Source organism: Cetorhinus maximus, chromosome 9, assembly GCF_964194155.1.
Source record: "Cetorhinus maximus chromosome 9, sCetMax3.hap1.1, whole genome shotgun sequence".
In the NCBI taxonomy this organism is placed as follows: domain Eukaryota; kingdom Metazoa; phylum Chordata; class Chondrichthyes; order Lamniformes; family Cetorhinidae; genus Cetorhinus; species Cetorhinus maximus.
In genome coordinates, this window is record NC_135887.1 from 118,044,094 (window position 1) to 118,068,972 (window position 24,879).

Sequence of the window (24,879 nt, forward strand, 5' to 3'; positions counted from 1 at the left end):
ACGAGACCAAGAATATTACGAGCTGCTGCAGTGTATTTTGTAGATGGTACACACTGCTGTCACTGTCCAGCAGTAGTAGAGGGAATGAATTTTTAAGCCAGTGGATGAGGTGCCAATCAAGTGGGCTGCTTTGTCCTGGATGGTGTAGATCTTCCTAAGGGTTGTTGGAGCTGCACTTATCCAGGCAAGTGGAGACTATTCCATCACACTCCTAACTTGCACCTTATAGGTGTGGACAGGCTCTGGGCGAGACAGTGGGTGAGTTACTCGTCATAGAACTCCCAGCCTCTGACATGCTTTTGTAACCACAGTATGTATATGGCTGGTCAGTTCAGTTTCTGGTCAATGGTAACCCCCAGGATGTTGAAAGTGGGAGAATTCAGCAACGGCAATGCCATTGTATGTCAAGGAGAGACGATTAGATTTTCTCTTGTTGGAGATGGTCATTGCCTGAATCAAATGTTACTTGCCACTTATCAGTCCAAGCCTGAATCTTGTCCAGGTCTTGCTGCATTTCGACATGGACTGCTTCAGTATCTGAGGAGTCACGAATGGTGCTGAACATTGTGCAATCATCAGTGAACATCCCCACTCCTGACCGAGGGAAGGTCATTGATGAAGTAGCTGAAGATGGTTGGGCCTAGGGCACTACCCTGAGGAACTCCTGCAGTGATGTCCTGGACCGAGATGACCTCCAACAACCACAACCATCTTCCCTTGTGCTAGGTATGACTTTAACTAGTCTTGAATTTCCCCCTAACTCACAATGACTTCTGTTCCTTGATGCCACACTCTGTCAAATGCAGCCCTGATGTCAAGGGCACTCACTTTCACCTCACCTTTTTTGTCCATGTTTAGATCAAGGCTGTAATAAGGTCAGGAACCAAACTGAGCAGTATATTGCTGAGTAAGTGCTGTTGATCAAGAGTAGACTGCCAGAGTGGAAATTGGATTTGTCTTGCCTTTTGTGGCCAGAACATACGTAGGCAATATTCAACATTTTTTTTCCCTTTATTCTTTCATGGGATATGGGTGCTGCTGGCAAGGTCAGCATTTTCTGCCCATCCCTAATCTTCCTGGGTCATTTCAGGGCAGTTAAGAGTCAACCCAACCACATTGCTGTGGGTCTGGAGTTACATGTAGGCCAGATAAGGTAAGGACAGCAGATTTCCTCCCTATAGGGCATTAGTGAACCAGATAGGTTCTTATGACAATTGAAGATAGCTTCATGGTCACCATTATTGAGACTAGCTTTACATTCCAGATCTATCAACTGAATTCAAATTCCACCAGCTGCCATGGTGGGATTTGAACTCATGTCCCCAGAACATTAGACTGGGTCTCTGGATTACTAGTCCAGCAACATTACCACTACACCACCGTCTGCCCCAGGTAGATGCCATTGCTGCATCACTTTGCGAACTCCTGAGGTTAACTGGAGGTGCAGTTGGCTTTGCTTGTAAATTTTTGGCTCCAGTCAGAAGAACTGAGCACATGATTACTCACACTTTTAAATGAAGAGAGAAATGGAAAATTGAGTTGGATCAGTGAAAGTAGGAGCAGATGAGGCCACAACAGCTGATGATACACTGGCTGCAAGGTGTGTTTTATGCCTCAGTTTCTACCAAGGAGGAGACAGGTAACATAATCTGGAAAGAGAACTAGAAACTGTTGCAAATGTAAAATGTAGCACCGTTTACCTTATTACCAAAATGTTTGCTGAACAGGATTGTAATCCAAAGGACATAGGTTGGATAAGATGCATCTGAAATTCCTTTAGGAAATAAGGAAAGAAACTGCAGGAACTCTGGCACAAATGTTCCAGAAATCACTGAATGCTGGAATCACTGGTGCCTGGGAACTGGGGAAAGGTAGATGTTACACTTATTTTTAAATAAAGCATCAAAAATCACCCAGCAGTCTTCAGATAGAGGAGCACAATGCCAATTGTAGCTAAGTTACGGAAACAAGATAAAGTCATTGAACATCAGGATAGAAATAAAATTATTAAGGAAAGATCTTGTCAATTTGACAGTAGTTTTTGAGTGTGAAGGAATCCGTATGAAGAAACATGGTCACAATGAGAGGTTATAAGGGGAAATGAGTTATTTTTCTATAAATAAGAGCTTAAAGAATTTAAAAGGATTCATTAAAAAAAAAGACAATGCCAAACTACATATTCTGGTGTGTACAAACTTGTGTCTGTTTACAACAATAAGAGAATCCCTGATAAGACACAGAACCAAAAACTGCACACCAGAATATTTCTTCTGCACAATGTCAGGAAAAACAATACATTGTAGGATTTGATAAAATGAGTTTATACTGATAATCCTAGACAATGCTGAACTGGAATTTTTACAATCTAGAATCACATTGTAATCTTAAAACACAAACTCCTGACTAATGGAAATTAACCACTAGAAGTCTTCACAACCTTTGCTTTCCTAGAATCAATGAGACCCATAGCTTACATGAAATTTGACCGTTACATAAATTTTCTTCGAATCATAAAGGGCCATCCTTAAGAAGAAATTAACAGTAATCAAAACCAAATTTGGAACATAATGGGACAAAACCTAATTACAATTAAGATACCACCCCTCTAGGTAAGTAATACTTATCTTGATCAACGTTGACAAGACAAAGGGGATGGGGATGGGTGGAAAGACCTTAAAGATTATGATGAATGGATTTCAGCTCGAACAGGTTGTTACCTTCCACTATCTTGGGACACCCATCATGGAAGATGCAGAGCCTACCAAAGAAATTCGGCTAGACTTAACAAGGGTCATGGCATTGTGGACTCACTTAAAAGAGTATGGGATAGCCACAGCATTTTGATTGCAACAAACATTCGTCTTGTGAAAGCCCTTCTGTGGCTGGTGGCAATGTATGGCTGTGAAAGCTGGACCATCAAAAAGACTGAACGATGCTTGAATAAGGCCATTTGAAATGAACGGACTCAGATGGATATTACATGCATCATGAATGGCCAAGCAGACAAATGAATGGGTGCTCAAGAAAGCAGGTATTAAGAAGAACTTGTTTAAGGCAGTGATATCAAGGAAGCTCACGTATTTTGGACTCGTGATGTGAACATGAAGGGAGTGTTTGGAAAAAGAGATAATGCAAGGCAAAACACCTGGAAAACGTGCACAAGGAACATAAGAACATAAGAAATAGGAACAGGAATAGGCCATTCGGCCCCTCGAGCCTGCTCCGCCATTCAATAAGTTCATGGCTGATCTTCTTGTGGTTCGATTTCCACATTCTCAGCCAACCCCGATAACCTTTGATTCCCTTGCCTAACAAGAATCTATCTACCCCTGCCTTAAAAATATTCAATGACCCCGCCTCCACCGCCTTCTGAGGCAGAGAATTCAAAAATCGCACAACCCTCTGAGAGAAAAAAATTTCTCCTCATCTCTGTCCTAAAAGGGTGACCCCTAATTTTAAAACAGTGCCCCCTAGTTCTGGATTCACCCACAAGAGGAAACGTTCTTTTGATGTCGACCTTATCAAGGCCGTTCAGGATCTTGAATACCTCAATCAAATCACCCCTCACTCTTCTAAACTCCAGTGGAAACAAACCCAGACTGTCCAACCTTTCCTCATAAGACAACCCATTCATTCCAGGTATCAGAGTGGACCCAGGATGACATGGATGGATATTATCAGAATGTGGACTAGCCTCTCTATGGGACAGGCAGTGAGGGCAGTGGAGAATAGAAATCAGTGGAAAAAGATTGTCCAGCGTGCAACCAACCTTCAGAATGGGTATGGATGAAAGACAAGACAAGATGTAAGAAATAAGCTATGCAGCCTCAAAAACATTATAAATATTGAGAACAGACATAAGATACTTAGATTCACTTAATTCGCTTAGGCGTCTCCCACCTCAAGGTTAAAGTTTTGACTGCTGAGGCTCAGCGAAGATAATTCTCTCCCTAACTGGGACAGAGTCTTCTCACTAACTCTCTAGTCTTCAGTCAGAGAATTATGGTAAATACTGCTTTAATAGTTAATAGTTAATCCACTTAAAATATTTTGCTGTAACAATAATTGAAATTTAAAACTGGATTTTCTGCCAGAAATAAGATTGCATTGTCTCTCTTTTTCTTAGGACCTATTTAACATTGTGATCTACTGTTTCCACCTGAATTTGAATTGTATGTTTGGTTCTTTAATGAATCTCTACATATTTAGGAATTTATATTGTCTCATATAGTCTTCTGTATCACTAATCCAAGAACCCAATTCCGTACTCTCTTTGATGGGGGAGTGCATTACTGAGGAGTGGCCCGGATCCTAATAATATTTGGGATATTGTAATCTGGCTTAAACTTCTTAAAAAGGCTACCCTGAGGACAGTAATACTCTCGGCTAACTTATTTCCTTTGGGGAGAGATGGATAAGACCTTTAGATCCATTTAGCATCTTTGGGATCTGTCTTTCTAACCTACAATTGAAAGGAATAATCTGAGAGATATTACTGACCTGAAATTGTCCCAAAAAGAGATCAGAATTATACATCACCACATAAGTGTGTGGCTAAAGGAGTTTGATAGGAGTGAGAGAGTAGATGTGGTGTACTTAGATTTTAGTAAAGCCTTTGATACAGTTCCTTTGGAAAGGCAGGTGCTGAAAATATAGTAAAATCAACAGAATATTGTAATAGTGGATATGTAATTGGTTGATCAATAGAACACTGGGGTTGTCATCAGCCTAGGAAAATGTTAGTAGTGTGATCTGGTTTGGGGCCCCTTTTGTTAAATATCTTTGGAAATGACCTGCAGCTAGGAGTCACAAGCACAATGTCTAAATGTGCAGATGATACAAGTTAATGAAGATGGTAGATTTCAAACACGAATAGAATAAGCTACAGGAGGATTTGAATATACTTGGGAATTAGGCAGATATATGGCAGAAGAAATGTAATGTAGGGAAATGCAAAGTGCTCCATTTGAGGACAAGAAAAATCCAGCCACAATGATAAATGGAAAGAAAGTAATGGGTATGAAAAATGAAAGCGATCTGGGGGTCCTGATTGACAATAAATTTAAACTATCACAAAAATGCTCGGTAGCAGTGGGTAAAGCAAATCAGGGATGCATTAAAAGTTTAATATTGAGCTGAAATCATAAGGCAATACAGTCACTTTATAAATCACTGGTGGGACTGCCCTTGGAGTACTTTGTATAGATTTTGTTACCTCAGTTTAGATTACAGCTATTGAAAGGATTACTCCTCCTCCTTTTCCATTCTTTCTGTCTTTTTGAAATGTTGTGTACCTTGGAATATTTATTTACCAACTTAGATCACCTTGACACCATGGGCAGAATCGTCCCAGGTTTGCACTAAGTGCGGTAGAGAGCGGGTAAAACAATGTTTTACCTGCTGGCCGCGAAGGTGGGTTTTCATGCCATATCGTCCAAAACCCACCACATTATTTATGCATTCCCGGGAAACATGTCATTTCCATGGTGGGCGGGCTCTGATTCGCCTGCCACACCGTCACCTTGCCGTTTCATCATGTCAGGCACTACATTTAAAGCACAGCCGCCCTCAGTGCTTTCAGCCCAGGACTGCAGCAAAGAAGACGAGGCAAGAAGACTCCAGCCCTTGAGCACCCTTTGGATGCCATGGAGGTCCACTGTGATGTCCTCTACCCCTGTTCAGGTTGCAGGTGGGGCAACAACATTACCACTCTGGCTGGGTAGGCGATGGCAGTGTTGATCAGTGCCAATGCTGCACAGAAGACCTTGGCCGTCCAATGCAGATAGCGGATGAATGATCTCATCTGTGCAGCCAGGGTAAGGCAACCATCTCATCACTCTAAACTCACACACTAAAGCCCATTACACATTCACTGGCATCTCAGCTCAAGGGACATCATCACCCATTCCCACACACATGTCCTCTGGAGACTGCCTCCTCAGCCCTCACCATCTTGAGGCCACTCACACAGATTAACTTGTGTCCCCCACACACACCCTGGGTTACCCTCCTTCCCCGGTACGGCCCTTGTCCTGCAGCCTCTTCCCTTGCCTGAGACCACTTCTACCTCTTTGCCAAGCAATTCCTTGCCCTGCAGCCATTGAAAAGCCACCCACATACGGCTGGTTGATCTGGTAGGTAGAGACCTGCCATGAGCCCGCCTAAAAGTGATGTGGTGCTGTCTGTGAAGCCTGGCGCTGATGGCTGCAAGTGCTGACCGAAGTGAGGTAGGCAAACAAATCTTGAAGTCCCGAGCGAAGTGCAGCCTGCCAAGACTGTTGTGAAACACGTCGGCATGTTTTCCCACCAACGTGGACAGATGATCCAGCGGAGGGAGGACGATTACGGTGGACAGGGCTAATAATGTTATGCTGATGCATTATAACGAGGTTCCCGATGTTCGATGGCGGGGAGCATGGCCTGCCATCGGCAGGCTGAATGGTCGATCGCGAACTGGTTTCATACCATCGTGAAATTGATCGCGCCATAGTTTCCGCTCATGCCAACGAATGCGCCCGACGCAGGTGGGCAGGGAAGATCCCGTCCAATGTCTCTGTGATGGTGATTAAATCTAATCCATTTATCTCTATCTGTGCCGCTAGTTCCTCAATCTTATTGAGAATGCTTCACGCATTCAGGTTAAGCACCTTTATTTTTTTACCACTATTATTTGCATAGACCTTATTCTCTGATGCACTATTACTGTTAAACTCTTTGTCCCTCCCTGTCACACTCTCCTTTTCTTTACTCAAAGCGCTACGTTGTTCTATTGTTTCAACATTTCTCCTTAGATTTCTGAATCTTCCTTCACCTGAACTCAATTAGTTTAAAGCTGTCTCCACAGCCCTAGCTATATGATTCACCAGGCCACTGATACCATTCTAGTATAAGTGGAGCCCATCCCAATGGATCAGCTCCCTCTTTCCTAAGGTTTTATGCCAGTGTCCCATGATTAAAAACCCCTTCTTCCTAGATCACTCTTTGAGTCGAGTGTTTAATTCTTTAGTCTAGCTTAGATCACGGCGTATATGTTGACCTTTGAATCCTCCAAAAGTCCTTCTGAAATGGGGGTCGACTTATATGCTGAGCATAAAATATGAATGGCCAGCGTGGGTGTTAGTGGTCATCATTTTGAAATGTAAAAATAAAACATAACACCAGTAATTCATATTAAATTAATGTAACACAGTTTATTGAATGAATTAATTCTACAAAGATGCCTTTAGCCACAAAACATTTTAAAACCCATAGAATGCATTGGATGCTGAAGGCAACGCAAAGATTTCATCAAAATTATTGAGTCACTTTGGCAATGGCATCATTGTAAGGATCCCACATTAGATGAGGCACTGTTGGTTTCACAATCATCCCTCCACGAGGAATCATCTTCATCTCCATCCATTGAATTAGGTAATCCATATTTTTTGAATGATCTGATGACACTTTGTGCACTAATGGCATGCGATGATTTGATGACGAGACCACACAAAACATCAAACGGGTTAACACACATATTTTCACTCTTTGTGAAGGTTTTTTTTTCCGTCAACCATTCACCTATTCCATTCGCCATGAACATAATCCTTCAATGGCTTGAGGCACACATCCAAAAGTTGAACTACAGACATTGGGCCCCGGTTATAACTGCACTTTGGGTGTTATTTCTTTGCAAGCATCTCTTGATCTCATTGGTGATATGGGATCTGAACACGTTCCACATTAATAAGTTACATTCTTTTCGTAGGCCACCGGACTGCCTATTCTATGCATTATCGATCCACAACTTCACCCCATCCTCATCCAACCAGCCGTTTTCATGAACATGCACAAAAACTCCTGCAGGGAACTTGATTTTTGGCATGGTTTAATGTTTAATAATTATCTAGGCTTTAATTTCATTCCATTGGTCCTGCAGACTAGTACTACTGTGAGTCTTGTCTCCTCATGTCCTGTGGTTTTTACTAGAACTGCTTTCAAACCTTTATACTCCACAGTTCAGTTGCTGGGCATATCGAAATTCATGAGCATTTCATCCATGTTGCCGATGTGACATAATGGATGCTCGTGTTTTGTCGCTGTCTGACCATGAATCGCTGGAAACTGGTGATTTTGGCATCGAGGTCTTCTGGCAGTCTCTGAACAATCTTGGCCTTTGGCCACAATATGAGACATTTACATTCCATAAAGTGGCTAACCAACTAGGTGCTGCTCTGCAATCTTTGGTGGACTCAGGGTTTGATTTGGCCCACTTAAATGTATGTGAACGCGTTGCATTTCTGGTGATGCTATAACCACTCTCACGATTTGCGAGGACACATTTAGATAAATGCTTCTCAAGATCAGGCCAATGGCTGGTCCCTGTTCTCATAGCACATTTGGTTTTGGGCATCTTCTTTAGGGCGGATGCCTCCTCCTTCCATTCTCGCGCCACTTTTTCACTAACACCAAATTCTCTCACTGCAGCACAGTTATTTGACGAGTTAGCAAATGTTATGACTTTTAGCCTGAAACCAGCTTCATACTTCATTTGTTTTGTTGGAAGGCTCAATCCTCTTTGTCGTCCGCCATGCGCAGTCTGCTTTGTATGGGAGTGTCTTGAATTCCGTATCACCTGCCTGTTATAAGGTATCAGTAAGTAAAACATGTATTTGTGGAGTAAGAAATTGAGGCTGACTACTAATGTGAACATAACATGTCATGGTTGAAAAGCGGGGGTCAACTTATACACCAAGTGTATGCAAAAACATGATTTTTTTGGACCAGAAAAATAGGGTCATCTTATATGCTGGGTCGACTTATTCACCATGTTCTACAGTACTTGACCCTTTACCAATTTGTGTGTGGTTCAGGTATTGATACAAAGATTATTACCTTTAAGGTTCTGCATTTTAATTTGGAGACTAAATCTTTGAATTCTCTCAGCAGGACATAATTCCTAGTTCTGCTGGACAGGGTAGGCACTGAGAGATTGTTTCCACTGGCTGGGGAATTGAGAAAACGGGGGCACAGTCTCAGGATAAGAGACTGATCATTTAGTAGGAAGATTAGGAAAATTTCTTCACCAAAATGTTGTGAATCTTTGGAATTCTCTACCCCAGTGGAGTCCCGATGCTCTATTGTTGCATATATTTAAGGTTGAAATAGACGGATTTTTGGTCTCCCAGGGAATCAAGGGAATAGGGGGAGCAGGCAGTAAAGTGCAGTTGAGGCAGAAGATCAACCATTATTGAACTGAATAGTGGAGCAGGCTCAAGGGGCCTTATGGTCTACTCCCACTCCTATTCCTTATGCTCTTAAGTAAAGCTGTTGAAAATAGAGAGCAGCTAGAAAGATTGAGGGAGTCATGACCACGGATCATAGCCCCAGATTACTTACGGACATATTGGACTTTCAAGTAAGACACGTGCCTTTTAAAAATGGACCTACAAGCAAAAGCTGGCTGAGGCTGTAAAGTAACCGCTTGCTGGAAAATTCCTATACGGATTACGTGTGACCAACTAGTCCAGACAGAACAGAATGTCAAGGCCTCCTTCAAATAGAGACACTTCAAAGGAAGAGATGCAATGCAAAAAAACTGATTACCATCTCAGCAAAAACCATCTCCTGTTGAGTTATATCCCAGACTGTGGACATGAACTGAGAAAGAAAACAGTTTCTGGGCAAAAGGCACGTTTGTTTTTCCCTTCCAGGAATACACAAAAAAAGGGGTTAAAATGCCAACCGCAACCCTGGATTCTGTGTGCTAGGTTCGGTGTTCTGTTCTGGTGCTAGGTGTGTGCTGTGAAGGTTACAGCTGAAGAACATCAACTAGGCATCCCTGCGCTTGTAGGTAAAAAATCTCTCTCTGATTGCTGGAAGCAAGTCACAAGTAAGCAAAGTCAGTCATAAAGGAAACAGGACAACTCTTTTCAGCTAACCTGCAGAACCAAGGATCTCCAAACCAACTGCTCAACTGCCAAAGTCAGCTCTACTGGAATCATCCAACTTAATGGCCGCAATATTTCACCATCTACTCCTCACAGACAAGCCAAAGACTGATTTGTATAGCTTTTTAACTTTTATTTCATGACTCACTCCTCATTTCTAACCTGTGTGTATGTGTGATGTGTTTTTATTATTTTTTCTCATGTTTTAGTAACCAATAAAACTCTCTCTTTGACTCAAGAAAGCCTGGTTAAATTGGCTCCTTTTAAAACATAAATATATTTGGACTGGGAAAATGTATCTACGAGGGAAGGGATCCTTTTTAAATTAACCTCGTTGCAACCAACTGAGGGGGCTGAATGAAGAGGGGGAGCTAGTTCATCCCTCCTCAATTGGGAGCAATTTGGGGTGCCTTGTCCGGTATCATAACAAGTTCGGGGAACCTCACCTAGGGACTGGTCGTAACAAACTGGGGGTTCAGTGCCAGAATAGTCCCCACAGACAAAATGAACGAATTAAAGTGGTGAAAGTAAATTGTTCCTTTGAAACCAATTTTAAAAACTGCAAAAAGGCTTTCCTGGGTCTGTACTACTAAAGTGTACAAATGTCCACATTTGATGCCAGTGTTTTTCTCAGAGAATTAGGGGAAGTTACTTTTGAGGATTTAAAAGTTCTGTCCTTCGAACAGTTAAATGATTTAGCGAGGCATTTCGGATGAGAATTTTGCCTGAATGCCAGAAAACCTGAAATTTTAAAAGGGGTGGTCAACAGTCTATGGGTGGAAATTGAGGACAATGAAATGGATAGAGTAGTGGTAGAGAGATTAAAAACAACGCAAATTAGAATTTCAGGAAAGAGAAAAGGAAAGGGAAAGAGGAAAGGGGAAGAGAGGAAAGGGCACAGAGAGAAGAAAGAGAACTTCAGGTCTGAGAGAAGAAAAGGGTGTTTTAACTAAAGTCCCTTGAAGACACCACTATCTCAGGCTTAAGGGCTGAGTCAACCTAGTTTTCTCACTTAATCCATAAGTTTGATGAAGCAGAGGTGGAAGCCTTCTTTATCGATTACGAATGATTAGCACAGCAGTTATAGTGGCCAATCCAACACTGGTCCCTCTTACTGCAGAGTAAGCTTTCAGGAAAAGCTCACAAGGTTTACTCCCTCTTGCCTGAGGAAAGTGTCACTGACTATGAGGCAGCAAAACGGGCTATTTTAATTGTGTACCAGTTAATGTCAGAGGGGTACCAATTCCATACCCTCAGGAAATGGTTGCCTCACATCCTTTAAAAAGTACCTGGATGAGCACTTGGCATGTCATAACATTCAAGGCTATGGGCCAAGTGCTGGTAAATGGGATTAGGTAGGTCAGGTGTTTTTCACTTGTCGGTGCAGACTCGATGGGCCAAAGGGCCTCTTTTGCACTGTGATTCTGATTCTGTGACCTACAAGCAAAAGCTGGCTGAGACTGTAAAGTAACCATTTGCTGGGAAATTCCTGTGTGGATTACATGTGACCAACTAGTCCAGACAGAAGAGAATATCGCACCTAAAAAAGTGCCGAGGCCTCCTTCAGACAGAGACACTTCAAAGGAGGAGATGCAATGCAAAAAAACTGATTACCATCTCAGCAGAAACTATCTCCTTTTGAGTTATACCCCAGACTCTGGGCATGAACCGAGTTGAAAGAAAGCAGTTTCTGGGTGAAAGACATATTTGCTTTTCCCTTCCAGGGATATACAAGAACAGGAATTAAAAAGCCAACCGCAAACATGGTCTCTGTGTTCTAGTTTTGGTGTTCTGTTCTGGTGCTAGTGTGTGCTGTAAAGGTCACAGCTGAAGAACATCAACCAGGCATCCCTGCACTTGCAGGTAAAAAGTCTCTTGATTGCCCATTTATTGCCCATGCTTAACTGCACTTGAGAAGCTGGTGGCAAACCATCTTCTTGAACTGCTGCAGACCATGTGGTGAAGGTGTTCCCATAGTGTGGTTGGGAAGTGAATTCCAGCATTTTCACTTACTGACGAGTAAGTGATGTTAATACTTTTCCAAGCCAGGATTGTGTGATTTGGAGAGGATCTTGCAAGTAGTGATGTTCCCATGCGTCTGCTGCCCGTGTTCTTATAAGTGATAGAGGTTGTGGGTTTGGGATGTGTTGTCGAAGGCACTTTGGCAAGTTTCTGTAGTGCATCTTGTCGTGGGTAGACGCTGTGCTGCAGGTGGAGGGAATGAATGTTTAAGGTGGCGGATTGGGTGCTGATTAAGCGGATTGCTTTGTTCTGGATGGCATCGAGCTTTTTGAGTGTTGGTGGAGCTGCACTCACCCAGGCAAGTGAGGAGCATTGCATCACACTCCTGTCTCGTGCTTTGTAGATGGTTTTGGGGAATCAGGAGACGGGTTGCTTGCTGCATAATTCCCAGCATCTGACCTGCGACCTTACTTTAGCTGACCTTAGAATGTGAGATCTGGTTATATCCTTACTGGAAAAGAGAAAATGTGAGATGAAAGAGGTTCTTTTTATTTATGATTCCAAAGGGACATGACCAGGCTTGTCCAACCTTTTCACTTGGAGGACCACATTTCCACTTTTTTCTCACTCAAGGGCTGATGAGCAAGTTTCAGAAAGATAAGGTTCGATGCAATATTAAACTGAATTTCAAAAAAAGTTGAGGTATGAAAAGAAACAACTTACTAAGCAAAAATATAGCAATGTCACAGAATAAATTGATAAAGAGAGATCAACATTAGAGTGTGAGAGGGACAGAGTCTGTTTGCCTGGCTCACTTCCACTCTCTTGATGCTCACTCCCTCACCCTCGCCCATTGTGTGAGTGGGTGTGATAGTGTGTTGGTGTGTAGGGGTGAGGGTCAGTGGGAATCCTGAGACTGCGAGTAAGCCAGACACACACACACACACACACATATACACACACTCACTTTCTCTCTCTCGCTCTCCCACAGCATCAGGCAGCGAGTCTCTCCCTGCCCCCCACCACTCCCACCCACACCACTACATCACCACATCCAGCCTCCTCCAGCCCAACAGCGTCTTCCTCCCCGGCCCAGCCTAGCAGCCAGTCTCTCTCTCTGCCAAAACCTCTTTTTCCGGAGCACATTTAGAGAGTTGCTCTCTCCTATATTTGCTGCTGATAGGCCTGTGACAGCCTCCAGGGGCCACATTACAGGGTTTCGCGGGCCACTTCTGGCCTGTGGGCCATGCATTGGACAAGCTTGGACTAGACAATGTAGACCATAACAAGCTATTTCACCTTGTCCAGGACAGTAGAACCAGAGAACATGGACTGCATTTGAAAGGTGGTAAATTCAAAACTAATCTGCAGAAACAATATTGCAGTGAGTGAGTGGTCAATCCGTAGAATAGGATTCCCCAGGAGAATGACAGAATCAGTTTGCACTGATCATTTTCTTGCATATATTTTGCAGCTTTACAGGTCTACATCCCAGTTAGACAACCAAGTCACAGCTGTGTGTCTTGTTAGATGGATTGCCTTGAATCCTGTGGCAAATTTTCATCGGCCACGGTCACTCACAGTGTGGTGAACAGTCTGATCCAAGTGAGCACAGTCACATGCTGGGTTGTCCTTGGCATTCCATTTATGGAGGAGGTGTGAAGTCCTTGCCTGGAGGCTGCGGATCCTGTTGAGTGTGATTACTCACCAGGTCTTTGTTGTCGGTATTGTCCGGTGCACACTATGCGGAATACGATATCCCAAGAGTGACACACGATGAGCAATAAGTGCAAGCTTTTTTTTTAATATGTTGGCTATTGTGGGTGGTTGAGCTAGCTTTAACTAAATGATAATAACCATCAACATTTTCCTAAATCCGAAGTCCAAAAAAACTTCATGGCTCTTGTGACGGTAACAGGAGTATGTGAGATTGAGATTTTTCGGATCCCAATTCCACAATCACTGTCCAAGAGAAACGATCCCATTCCAGTTGCGTGAGAACTGCAACGTGTAAAGATGTGCACAGATTTTTTAAAAATGCTAAAATACATCGCTATATTTTTCTAACAGGCATGAGCAGTAATAAAGACCACACGTATGCGCGCACAGAAACATTTACACCTTAGAGATGAATCAATAGAGAAGCGTTCAAAAGTTGCTCGCAGCTCGATTTCCACCTCCAACCCTGCAACGTGGCGACTCCAGCCTCTCCCCGCCCCGCCCCCCACACCCCACACGGACACGCCCTCTGACCAATCGGAAGCGCTGTAACAAACCCGCACTCCGCTGGCCGGAAAAGCAAACCGAGTGCTGAGTGGCTCGGGGACCCCCCCCCCCCCCAGGCTCAAGACAAGTGTTGGGGGCTGACACGTGAACCGGAGCGGAGGAGAGCCTCAGCCGCTGGGTTTGAAACAACTTTGCAACTTCCATGGGACAGATTTCCGTGCGTCGGTTTTAAGAGGGCGTTCGCTATTCAACATATCAAGAATATTTCAAACAGGTATTTCAGATCCATTTGTTCTGCTGCGTGGGAGGAATTGTAATGAATGAAGCAGAGGTTTTGGCAAAATTGTATCTAATTTTTTTTGTGTGTATCCTTGTTACAGCTTTCATTGGTTACAAGAGATTGCAACATGGGGAGCCCACGCCTGCTCTATGTCCTGCTTCTCTACATCGCCGGAGTGTGTCCCAAGCCCACTTTGAGACACGAGCGGGTCCACCAGGAGCCAGAGCTGAGCGATCAGGTCCACGCCGACTCGGAAAACTTCCACTACGATCACGAGGCCTTTCTGGGCAGGGAAGAAGCCAAGACTTTCGACCAGCTCACCCCGGAGGAGAGCGTGGAGAAGCTGCGGTAAGGTTGGGATGTGACTTTCTCTCGAGGCGAGGCGGACTGGTGATAAATTGGGTATCAGGATACTCCTGCCAGCTGCGGCTGCCAATTTCACAGGCTTAAAAACATGCAACCAAAGGCTGGTTAGGATTCAGCCCCAGTTTCGGGACCGCGCGTTATTGAGATTCTGTTCACCACGCTTCAAGTTGTAAACTGGCTCCTCCGGTTAACTTCCACAGTATAAATGTGCAGGTGAAATGTGGCTGGGGCACCGCAGTTATTAAGTATAAATCCTACTACAGTACTTCAAAACAAACCGGCGCGACTTTAGTTTCCAAATTCCTTTGCAGTTTCGTTTTCTGATCCGCTGCTGTTTCACAATTCCCATAAGAGCAGCATACAGTGTCCTTGGAGAAGTAAGTGTCTTGTTCACACAGAAACGTGGCAGTGGGCGTCTGTCCAACGATCCACTGCTTCTAGCATGTACGTTAGAGCTCGCTCCTTAAATAGAAAGAAGGCACTTACATTTATATAGCCCCTTTGGCCCAAGGACGTCCGAAAACGCTTCACAGCCAATGGAGCACTTTCTTTGAAGGGTAGCCACTATTGCAAGGGAATGTGATACCCGATCTGCACACACAAGCAGCAACCTGATAATGGTCCAGAACAGGTTTTTTTGTTATGTTGGCTGAGAGATAAATATAGGCCAAGTCAACAGCTCTGGAGAACTCTCCTGCTTTCTGTCCCACCTTTGGGGGGGAGGAATCGTCCCAGATTTGCACTAAGTGCGGCAGCGGGTGGGTAAAACCACATTTTACCCGCCAGCCGCAATGGCGGCTTTTCACACCATATTGTCCCAAACCCGCCGCATTAATTATACATTCCCAGGATACACACTGTTTCGATGGCGAGTGGGCTCCGATTCACCTACCACGCCGTCAGGTCGCTGCTTCATCACACCAGGCACCACATTTAAAATACAGCCACACACAGTGCTTCCAGCCCAGGACTGTAACAAAGAAGACATGGCCCCGAAAGGCAAGGAGACTGCACCCCTCAAGCGACTTTTGGACCCTGTGGTGGCCCGCTGTGATGTCCTCTACCTTCGATCTGGCTGCAGGAGGGGCAGCTACATTACCACTCCAGCTTGGTAGGTGATGGCAGTGGTGATCAGTGCCAATGCTGCACAGAAGAGGTTGGCCATCCAGTGCAGATAGAGGATGAATGATCCCATCTGAACAGCCAGGGGTATGGCAACCATCTCATCACTCTAAACTCACACAATCAAGCCCATCACACATTCACTGGTATCTCACTCACTCCCAGCTCAAGGGACATCACCATCCATTCTCAAACACATACCCTCACATGTCCATCTGGCCTCATCTCTTCTGGAGACTGCCTCCTCAGCTCTCACCATCTTGAGGTCACTTGCACAGATCAACATGTGGCCCCACACATGCCCTGGGGTACCCTCCTTCCCCAAGCAAGCCCTAGCCCTGCAGCCATTGAAAAGCCACCCACATATGGCTGACCTGGTCGGCAGAGACCTACCAGCGAGCCCCCCCTAAAAGTGATGTGGTACTGTCTGTGAAGCCTGGCGCTGATGACTGCAAGTACTGACCAAAACGAGGTAGGCAAACAAACCTTGAAGTACCAAGCGAAGTGCAGCCCACCAAGTGCACGCCTTATATATACAGTTGTGAAACACGGTGGCGTGCTTTGCTGCCGACATGGATGGATGATCCAGCAGGAGGGATGAGTCTGGCGGACTGGCCTTATAATGATACGTTGATGTATTACAATGAGGTTCCTGATGTCCAATGGCAGCCCGCCATCGACGGTGGAGCGAACGATCGCAAAGTTGGTTCATGATGTCGTGAAACTGATTTTTGGCCTTCTCGCCATATTGTCCGAACACATCTGATGCCGGTGGGCACGCAAAATCTCAGCCCTGGGTTAATGTTTCATCCAAAAGACAGTGCAGTGCCCCCTCAGCATAAGTCTAGATTTGCTGAAGTCTTTGGAGTGGGGTTTGAGCCCACAGTCTACTGAATCAGAGGCAGGAGCGTTACTGACAGAGTTATAGCTAACAGTTTACCTTAATGTTAAGGGAACGGAGCCCATTGCAAGCCAAAGAACAAGAGATATGCTGAAAATTCAGCACGATTCATGTTAATTTCCTGAGTCAATGTGTAATCATAAGAATGTAGTTTATAGGCGCAGTGATTAGTTTTGAAATCGAAATGCATTGTGCAACAAGGTTGTTTTCTTAGGACTTTGTAATATTCAGCAAAATTAATTTAATATCCCTGTGGGAGATCTGACACACCTTTTCCAGTCTTGCACACTGTTTCCATATGACTCTGCAAGGTGTAAAACGTGGCCATGTAGATTGGAAAATTCTTGAGCCTGCCTGCTATTAATTTAAGCCTTTAATGCCACGCCAACATGCTACCCACAACTTGTAAACTGGTGTTTAAAAGTTAACTGGTGGGAGAGGCAGAAGTTTTCTCCTCAGCAACAGAATTCGATTTTCACTTAGACCAAAACGTGCTGAACCAACGCCTTGGACCCTGCCTGCATGCAAATTCACCCCATTAATACTTTAAGAGGCAGACTAATTTACAAGGATGATCCCAGAATGATGCCTATCATGGAAGCTCTTTTCTCCGGAAATGAGGAGGCTGACAGGTGACCCAACGGAGGTATTTAAGATCCTAAAAGGGTTTGATGAGCACAATGTAAATAGGAGCACAAGTAGGCCATTGGGCCCTTTGAGCCTGTTCTGCTATCCAGTAAGATCACGGCTGATCTTCTGTGTCAGCTCCACTTTTGCACACTATCCCCAAATCCCATAATTTAGTGAGTATCCAAAAATCTATTAATCTCTGATCTGAGTATTGATGGGGTAGACATAGAGGAGATGTTTCTATGCATAGTGAGAGACCAGAACTAGGGGTTGTAAGTAGAAGGACCCAGATCTTCCAATCTCCAGGTTGTTGGACACCAGACGTACGACCCAAGATGTGCGTCAGGACCGTGTGGAAGTCCCAACATGCTGACTCCATGGGAGTTGCCCGGGAAGTTTGGACTTCAGACAGTTCTGCTGCACTTAACTGAATAGTTACCCAGGAAATGTTAGGCAGAAAAATCTTAGTATAACTCCTGGGTAACTATACAACTGACACCCCCCAATCACCCACACAGACCTGACTGCTCCCCCTAACCCCTTGACTATTCCCCTGAATCCTCGATTCCCCTCCGACCTGATCCAACTACCCCCGACCCAACCTGACTAGCTCCAACCACCTGACTAAACCCCGAAACAGACCTGACTAGCCCCACTCCTGTCCCTCCTGACCTGTTCCAACTAACCCCTACCCACCTCACCCTCCTTCTGCCTTACCAACCTGCCACCTTACCACCTCACCCACCTGCCACCCTTTCCACCTGCTATCCTGCCACCTGGCCGTATGCCATCCTGCCATCCTATTCACTGACAACCTCACCCACTTGCCACTCTGCCCAATTACCACTTACCTCACCCATCCTACCCACTTAATTCACCACCTACACCTCCTATCCATTCACTCATTCATTGCCTCACCCAATCACCAATATTCATCCATCACCCATTCATTAACATTCACACTGGACACTTAAACTTAACTTCTTAGTGCTATAAAAAGGGGTATGACTTCTGCACTGATTCTCTTGGCTGCTCCCAGTGTGGATTCCTGCACTGAGGGAGTTCTTCTCCATCATTGATTGGAAGTCTGGCCTTTCTAAACGTATCCAGGTAAGTGGGTATCTTTCTACCTGATCAGCGTTGGATACAGCGGTCCCAACTCTGATCAGAAGATTTGGGCCAAGATCAAGTTTTGAAACATTGGTTGAAGATCAGATGTATCCGAGATGCTAGTTCTTCCTTCTAAACTTCGCATGATTTACCAATCAAACTATCTCCAAGGTAGTGGATTGTCTTGCAATAAATGATAGTGATATATTGCATGGTTAATAGACAAAACTCAGTTTGATGTGATGAATAATACATGATTTTGTAATACATTCTTGCAACCTGCCAGTAAGCTCCGTGAAATGATTTACAACAACACTTTTAGTGCAAATGTATTCTATGACCCACATTGGCTCTCATCACTTTAGTTTAAAATGTCTCATTTTCATATTCAAACCCCTCCATGACTTTGCCCCTTCCCAATCTCTTTAATCTTTGCCAGCTCTACACCATTCCGAGATTCCTGCGATCCTCCTATTCTGGCTTCTTCTGCGACCCTGAATTTTCATCAAACTACCTTGGCTTCCGTGCTTTCAGCCTTCTAGGTCCTAAGTTCTGGAACTCCCTACCTAAACCTCTTCATTTAAGACACTCCTTAGAACCTACCTCATTGACTAACATTTTAGTCACACATCCTAATATTTACTATGTACATTTTACTGCACTAAAGGCACATTATGAATGGAAATTATTGTTGTTCAATAATCACCAAGTTGAACCACAAAATAATTCAAGTTGATGACTTGAGGAAAATTCAGATCATAGGTTACACATTGCAGACAATTAACAATATTGCCTGTCACTGATTTACTTTTTTATGTAACACTTCCCTGCTAAATAACTCATTATACTGTAAATTCCAATGTAACAGTTGTAGTGTCTTAAGGCAGATATAAAGCTGAGAATGCCATTCACGCCCAATCATGCATAGAAGTCACAGGAGTAACTAAGTTCCAGTGTCGTCAGCAGGAAGAAATTACAAGAACAAGTTAGATGAAGCTAACATTTTGCAATGCTTAAAGTCAGCACACTTATTCAAACATAGTACTTGCTGTTGCCATAGACACACTAGATGGTGGGTGCTGGAGGTATGAAATTAGTGAATATTGGAACCTAGGAACTCATATACTTTTGACTGACTATGGTCTATGCAAGTAGCTTAATGAAAATGAGCGAGCTCCAATAGGGCATGCAGGTGCATTAACCATACTAGGAGCTACTATTGGTGTCAGTCGTGGCTTAGTGGTAGCACTCTCACTCCTGAATCAAAAGATTCTGGATCCAAGTCCCTTTGCAAAGATTTGAGCACATAAGCCAGGCTGACAGTATTGAGAGAGTGCTGTCTTTCAGATGAGATATTACAAAAGGTTCCATTCACCCTCTCTGGTGGATGTCCATCCCATGGTACTATTTTGAATATCTATGCTGGAACAGCTTGGCAAGAGGCACGGCAAGTTCTCGGAGCACAAGTCTTCAATACTATTGCTGGAATATTGTCAGGGCCCATAGTCTTTGCAGTATCCAGTGCCTTCAGCCATTTCTTGATATAATATGGAGTGACTCAAACTGGCTGAAGTCTGGCATCTGTGATGCTGGGGACTCTGGAGAAGGCTGAGTTGGATTATCCACTCGGCACTTCTGGCTGAAGATTGATGCAAATGCTTCAGCTTTATCTTTTGCATTGCATTGGGCTCCCCCATTATTGAGATGGGGATATTTGTGAACCTTCCTCCAGTGAGTTGTTTAATTGTCCACCACCATTCGTGATTGGATGTGGCAGGACTGTAAAACTTAGATCTGGTCTTTTGGTTGTGGAATCACTTCGCTCTAACACTTGCTGCTGATGTTGTTTGACACACAAGTAGTTCTGTGTTGTAGCTTCACCAAGTCGGCACCTCATTTTTAGGTATGCCTGGTGCTGCTCCTGGCATGCCCTCTTCATTGAACCAGGGTTGATCCCCTGGCTTGGCAGTAATGGTAAAGTGGGGGATATGCCAGGCCATGAGGCTACAGATTGTGGTTGAGTACAATTCTGCTGCTGCTGATGGCCCACAGCACCTCAAGGTTGCCCAGTCTTAAGTTGCTAGATCTATTAGAAGTCTATCCCATTTCACACGGCAGTAGTGCCAGACAACACGATGGAGGGCATTGTCAATGTGAGGACAGGACTTCATCTCTAAAAGGATCATGCAGTGGTCACTCCTACCAATACTGTTATGGACTGATGCATCTGTGGCAGGCAGGTTGGCGAGAATGAAGTATGTTTTTCCCTCTTGTTGGTTCCCTCACCACTTGCTAGAGATGCAGTCTTACAGCTGTGTCCTGTAGGACTCAGCCAGCTTGGTCTGTAGTGGTGCTACCTAGCCACTCTTGGTGATGGACATTGAAGCCCCCCAGCCTCAGTGCTTCCTCCAAGTGGTGTTCAACATGGAGGAGCACTGATAAATCAGCTGATGGGGGAACAGTACATGGTAACCAGCAGGAGGTTTCCTTGCCCATGTTTGGCCTGTGAGACTTCAGTCGATGTTTAGGACTCCCAGGGCAACTCCTTCCTAACTGTCAACCACATTGCTGTGGATCTGGGGTCATATGTAGGCAGACCAAGTACGGACAGCAGATTTCCTTCTCTAAAGGGGTAATTTGTCAAACAACGCTGGTTTCAAGTTCATCATCAGGCTTTTAATTCAAATTTCATCATCTGGTGGGATTTGAATCCAGGTCCCCAGATCATTACCTAGGACTCTAGAATACTAGGCCAGTGACAATACCACAATGCTACCACCACCCCTGGTGTGTTTTCTACCTCACAATAGTGGCTAACCTTCAAAAGTACTTCAATGGTTGTAAAGCACTTTGAGACATCTTGAGGCTGTGAAAGGTATTGTATAAATGAAAGTCGTTCTTTGTACTAACGTTGTTAGTGAACTAACCCATAATGCATTCAAACATCATTCTTCCATCTGTTATTTTTAATCGGTGTTAAACCATTCTAAATAGGTGCCACTGTTTTAGCAACCATGGGCAAATTCTCTTCAGTTTGTGTCTAATTGAGAGAAGCTGCTGTGGCCAATGGCTGGGAGTGTTTACCCTAGAATTATAGTCATTTATGGCGTAGAGGAGGCCATTTAGCCGATGAAGTCCATGCCAGCTTTCTGTGGAGCAATCCAGTCAGTCCTATTCCCCACTTTAACCCTGTAGCCCTGCAAGCTCAATTCCTTCAAGTGCCCATCCAATTTCCTTTCACAATCATTGATCGTCTCTGCCTCCACCACCCCTGTTGGCAGCGAGTTCCAGGTCATTACCACTCACGTTCTACCTCACATTTCCCTCTGCATTTCTTGTCCAAAATCTTCAATCTTTGAACCCTAGTCCTTGTACCATCAGCTGATGGGAACAGTTTTTCCTTTTCTACTGATCAAAACCTGTCATAATCTTGTCCACCTCTACAAAACTTCCCCTCAATCCCCTCTGCCCTCAAGTGAAGAACCTCTGCTTCCTCAACCCAACCTTGTAGCTAAAATCCCCCGTTCCTGGTAGCATTCTGGGAAATTTCTTCTGCACCCTCTCAAGGGCCCTCACATATTTCCTAAAATGTGATGACTGGAACTGCACGTAATACTCTGGTTGTGGCCTCACCAGAGCTTTATTAATGTTCAGCATAATTTCCCTGCTTTTGTACTCCTTTTTTTGTACGTATTTCCTATACGTTCTTCTTTAAAGTTGGTGGACAAAAAGTTGTTTAGCATTAAGAAGGAGGTTTTCCTAGCTCTGTGATTTGATCAGCTGGGCACAGTGAATAGCAGAAAGCCGGACATATTCCTTTATAGACATTCAGTTTGACTCATTGGATTTTCCGATATGTCTCACTCCTGGTGATCCAGTGAGGTTGGGCACAGGTCTAGTTAATTATATCCTGCAAACACTCTTAAAAATAAAAATGAAACACATGAAACTATACAATGGGACAAATTCAAAGTCTGCCAACTTTTAATTGACCATTACCAGAGCAAGGGATGATATATAGTTACTTCTTGGGGAAAGTTTGGAAGAGTTTGAAAAAATTCCACTCAAACTATGCCTAAAATCCATTTGCTATTCCATTCTCTCCAAATCTATGGAGCATCTTAGTTTTAGTTACAAAGTTGTAAAGGATACAATCCTAACCGGAATGCAACAGCAGACCGACTGGGGCCGTATGTGCACAAATTGTTGAAAGTGGCAGGGCAGGTTGAGAAAGTGGTGAATAAGTTATACGAGACCGTGGATTTTATAAATAGGGGCATAGAGTACAAAAAGCAAGGAAGTTATGATGAATATTTATAAAACATTGGTTCAGCCTGAACTGGAGTATTGTGTCCAATTCTAGGCACCACACTTTAGGAAGGATGTGATGGCATCATGGGGGTGCAGAAAAGATTTGTGAGAATGGTTCATGGGATGAAGGGCTTCAGTTATGTGGATAGATTGGGGAAGCTGGGGCTGTTCTCCTCAGAGAAGGGAAGGTTGATGGATCTGGACACAGTAGATAGGGAGAAACTGTTTGCATTGGTGGAAGGGTTGAGAACCAGAGGACACTGATTTAAGCTGATTGGCAAAAGAACCAAAGGTGACATGAGGAAAAACCTTTCTATGTGTGGTTAGGACCTGGAAGTATTGCCTGAGAATGTGGTGGAGACAGATTCAATCATGGCGTTCAAAAGGGAATTGTATAATATCTAAAGATAATTTTTTTATGGCTGTGGGGAAAGACCAGGAAAGAGGGACTGAGTTGCTCTTGCAGAGAGCTGGTATGGATATGATGGACTGAATGGCTTCCTTCTGTGTTGTAACCATTCCATGATTCTAGTTTTGTATTCTGCAGAATCCAGCAGTTTAATTATGCATAATCTTGCAGTATATTTATATTGTAAGCAGGCAAACTTTTATCAGAGGGTCTGGAAGAGGTGGTGAGAGCCTGCACCTGCCTGCCTTCATGTCGTTGTGGTTACAACCTACAACCTGACTATAAAAAAAACTTGACACTATGCATGTGTGCATGCTTTGCTAGAGCTACCCACTTGGTAATAGACTCCGAGCCAAAGACTTGGGCTATATTTGCACCAAGTGTAAGTCAGGGTGAGACTTTAGTCAAAAATGAAGGAGGGTGAGGTGCTCTTCTAACAAGGATCCCATCCCACTTGTCTTGTTTTTTGTTTCAATGCTGCACACAGGCTATCAACGTTGTAGTTGAGCTAACTTTATTGATAACGTATTTACCTAACATGAACACATAACTGCAGTAACTGAATTGTATCAAGACAGGCTCCAACATGTGCTATCTGAACTTTAACCCCCAGGTCAGGTGATCCCCCTAAACTAGTACAGAATACCGTATAGTATCTAATATTGGAGTCCACTGCCACAATCAACTATTATCATAACATTTCCCTTTTAAAAAAATTTTTTATACAACTCAAGTACACAAAGTCTCTTATCTATTCTTTCTCACTCTGTTTTGATCAGTCTGTTTTGTCTTTTATTCATCTCTGTATCTCTGTGGCTTTTTTCACAATTTTTCCACCGGACGTTCTGAATGGTGACAGAGGTGATTGTGAAGGACAAGGGGCCTTCTCCAGCTTTGTGTCACTATTACCCCTTGGATAGTTTTCAGGACTCTCAGGCTTTGTCTGGTATCTGTTGCTTCACTGGTGCATTCTAGTTTTTGATCTTCAGCTACACTTTCTGGTTCAGAGCAGGGTTACGTTTCATTTGTTTTCTGTAAGAATTTCCAGCTTGTCCTGTACTGTTGTCCGTTTGGAGCCTGCACCAAATAAGACCTTGGTTCTCCTGTGATACCTGTGACAACAGCAGGATTCCAGATCCCTCCATGCTGAATCCTCATTGTCTCTCCCCTGTTCAGGTCAGGCAGAGGTCGGGCGCCTCGATCAAAGTACTGTTTCTGCTTCTGCTGTCTCAGTTTGAGTAGGCCCTGCAGAGCTCACTGGCTGTGGAAATAACAGTTGGGGTGCAGTTGGAAGCTTAGTCCTTAGTCTTTTCCCCATCAGGTGCTTTGCTGGAGATGATCCAATACCCTCAAATGGAATATTCCTGAAGTCCAGCAGAGCCAGGTAGGGGTCTCTTCCATCCACCTTTGCCTTCTTCAGTAGGAGTTTTAAGGTCTGCACAGTACGTTCCACCATTCCACTGGATTGTGGATATTTGGGACTTGATGTAGTGTGACAAAACTCCCAGACCTGTGCAAATTTGCAAAACTCCGTGTCTGAGAATTGTGGACCGTTACAATGATGCTCTTCCTATCATTTCTCAGCAGCACAGACTCAAAAAAACTTTGAAACCAAGACTTATGAAACCAAAACTTG

At 44.0% G+C, this 24,879-nt stretch overlaps 1 protein-coding gene across 3 annotated transcripts in view; it reads left to right on the top strand.

The window, feature by feature from the left end:
* Window positions 1-14,491: 14,491 nt before the first annotated feature.
* Window positions 14,492-24,879, top strand: part of rcn1 (reticulocalbin 1, EF-hand calcium binding domain) — a 47,419-nt gene continuing 37,031 nt past the window's right edge. For all 3 annotated transcript variants that reach the window (XR_013577592.1, XM_078549432.1, XM_078549433.1), the window contains exon 1: window positions 14,492-14,742. Coding sequence is in view for 2 of the 3 variants with exons in the window: in XM_078549432.1 (XP_078405558.1) it covers window positions 14,522-14,742 (221 nt within the window). In the remaining variant the exon portion in view is untranslated. The remainder of the gene's footprint in view (window positions 14,743-24,879) is intronic.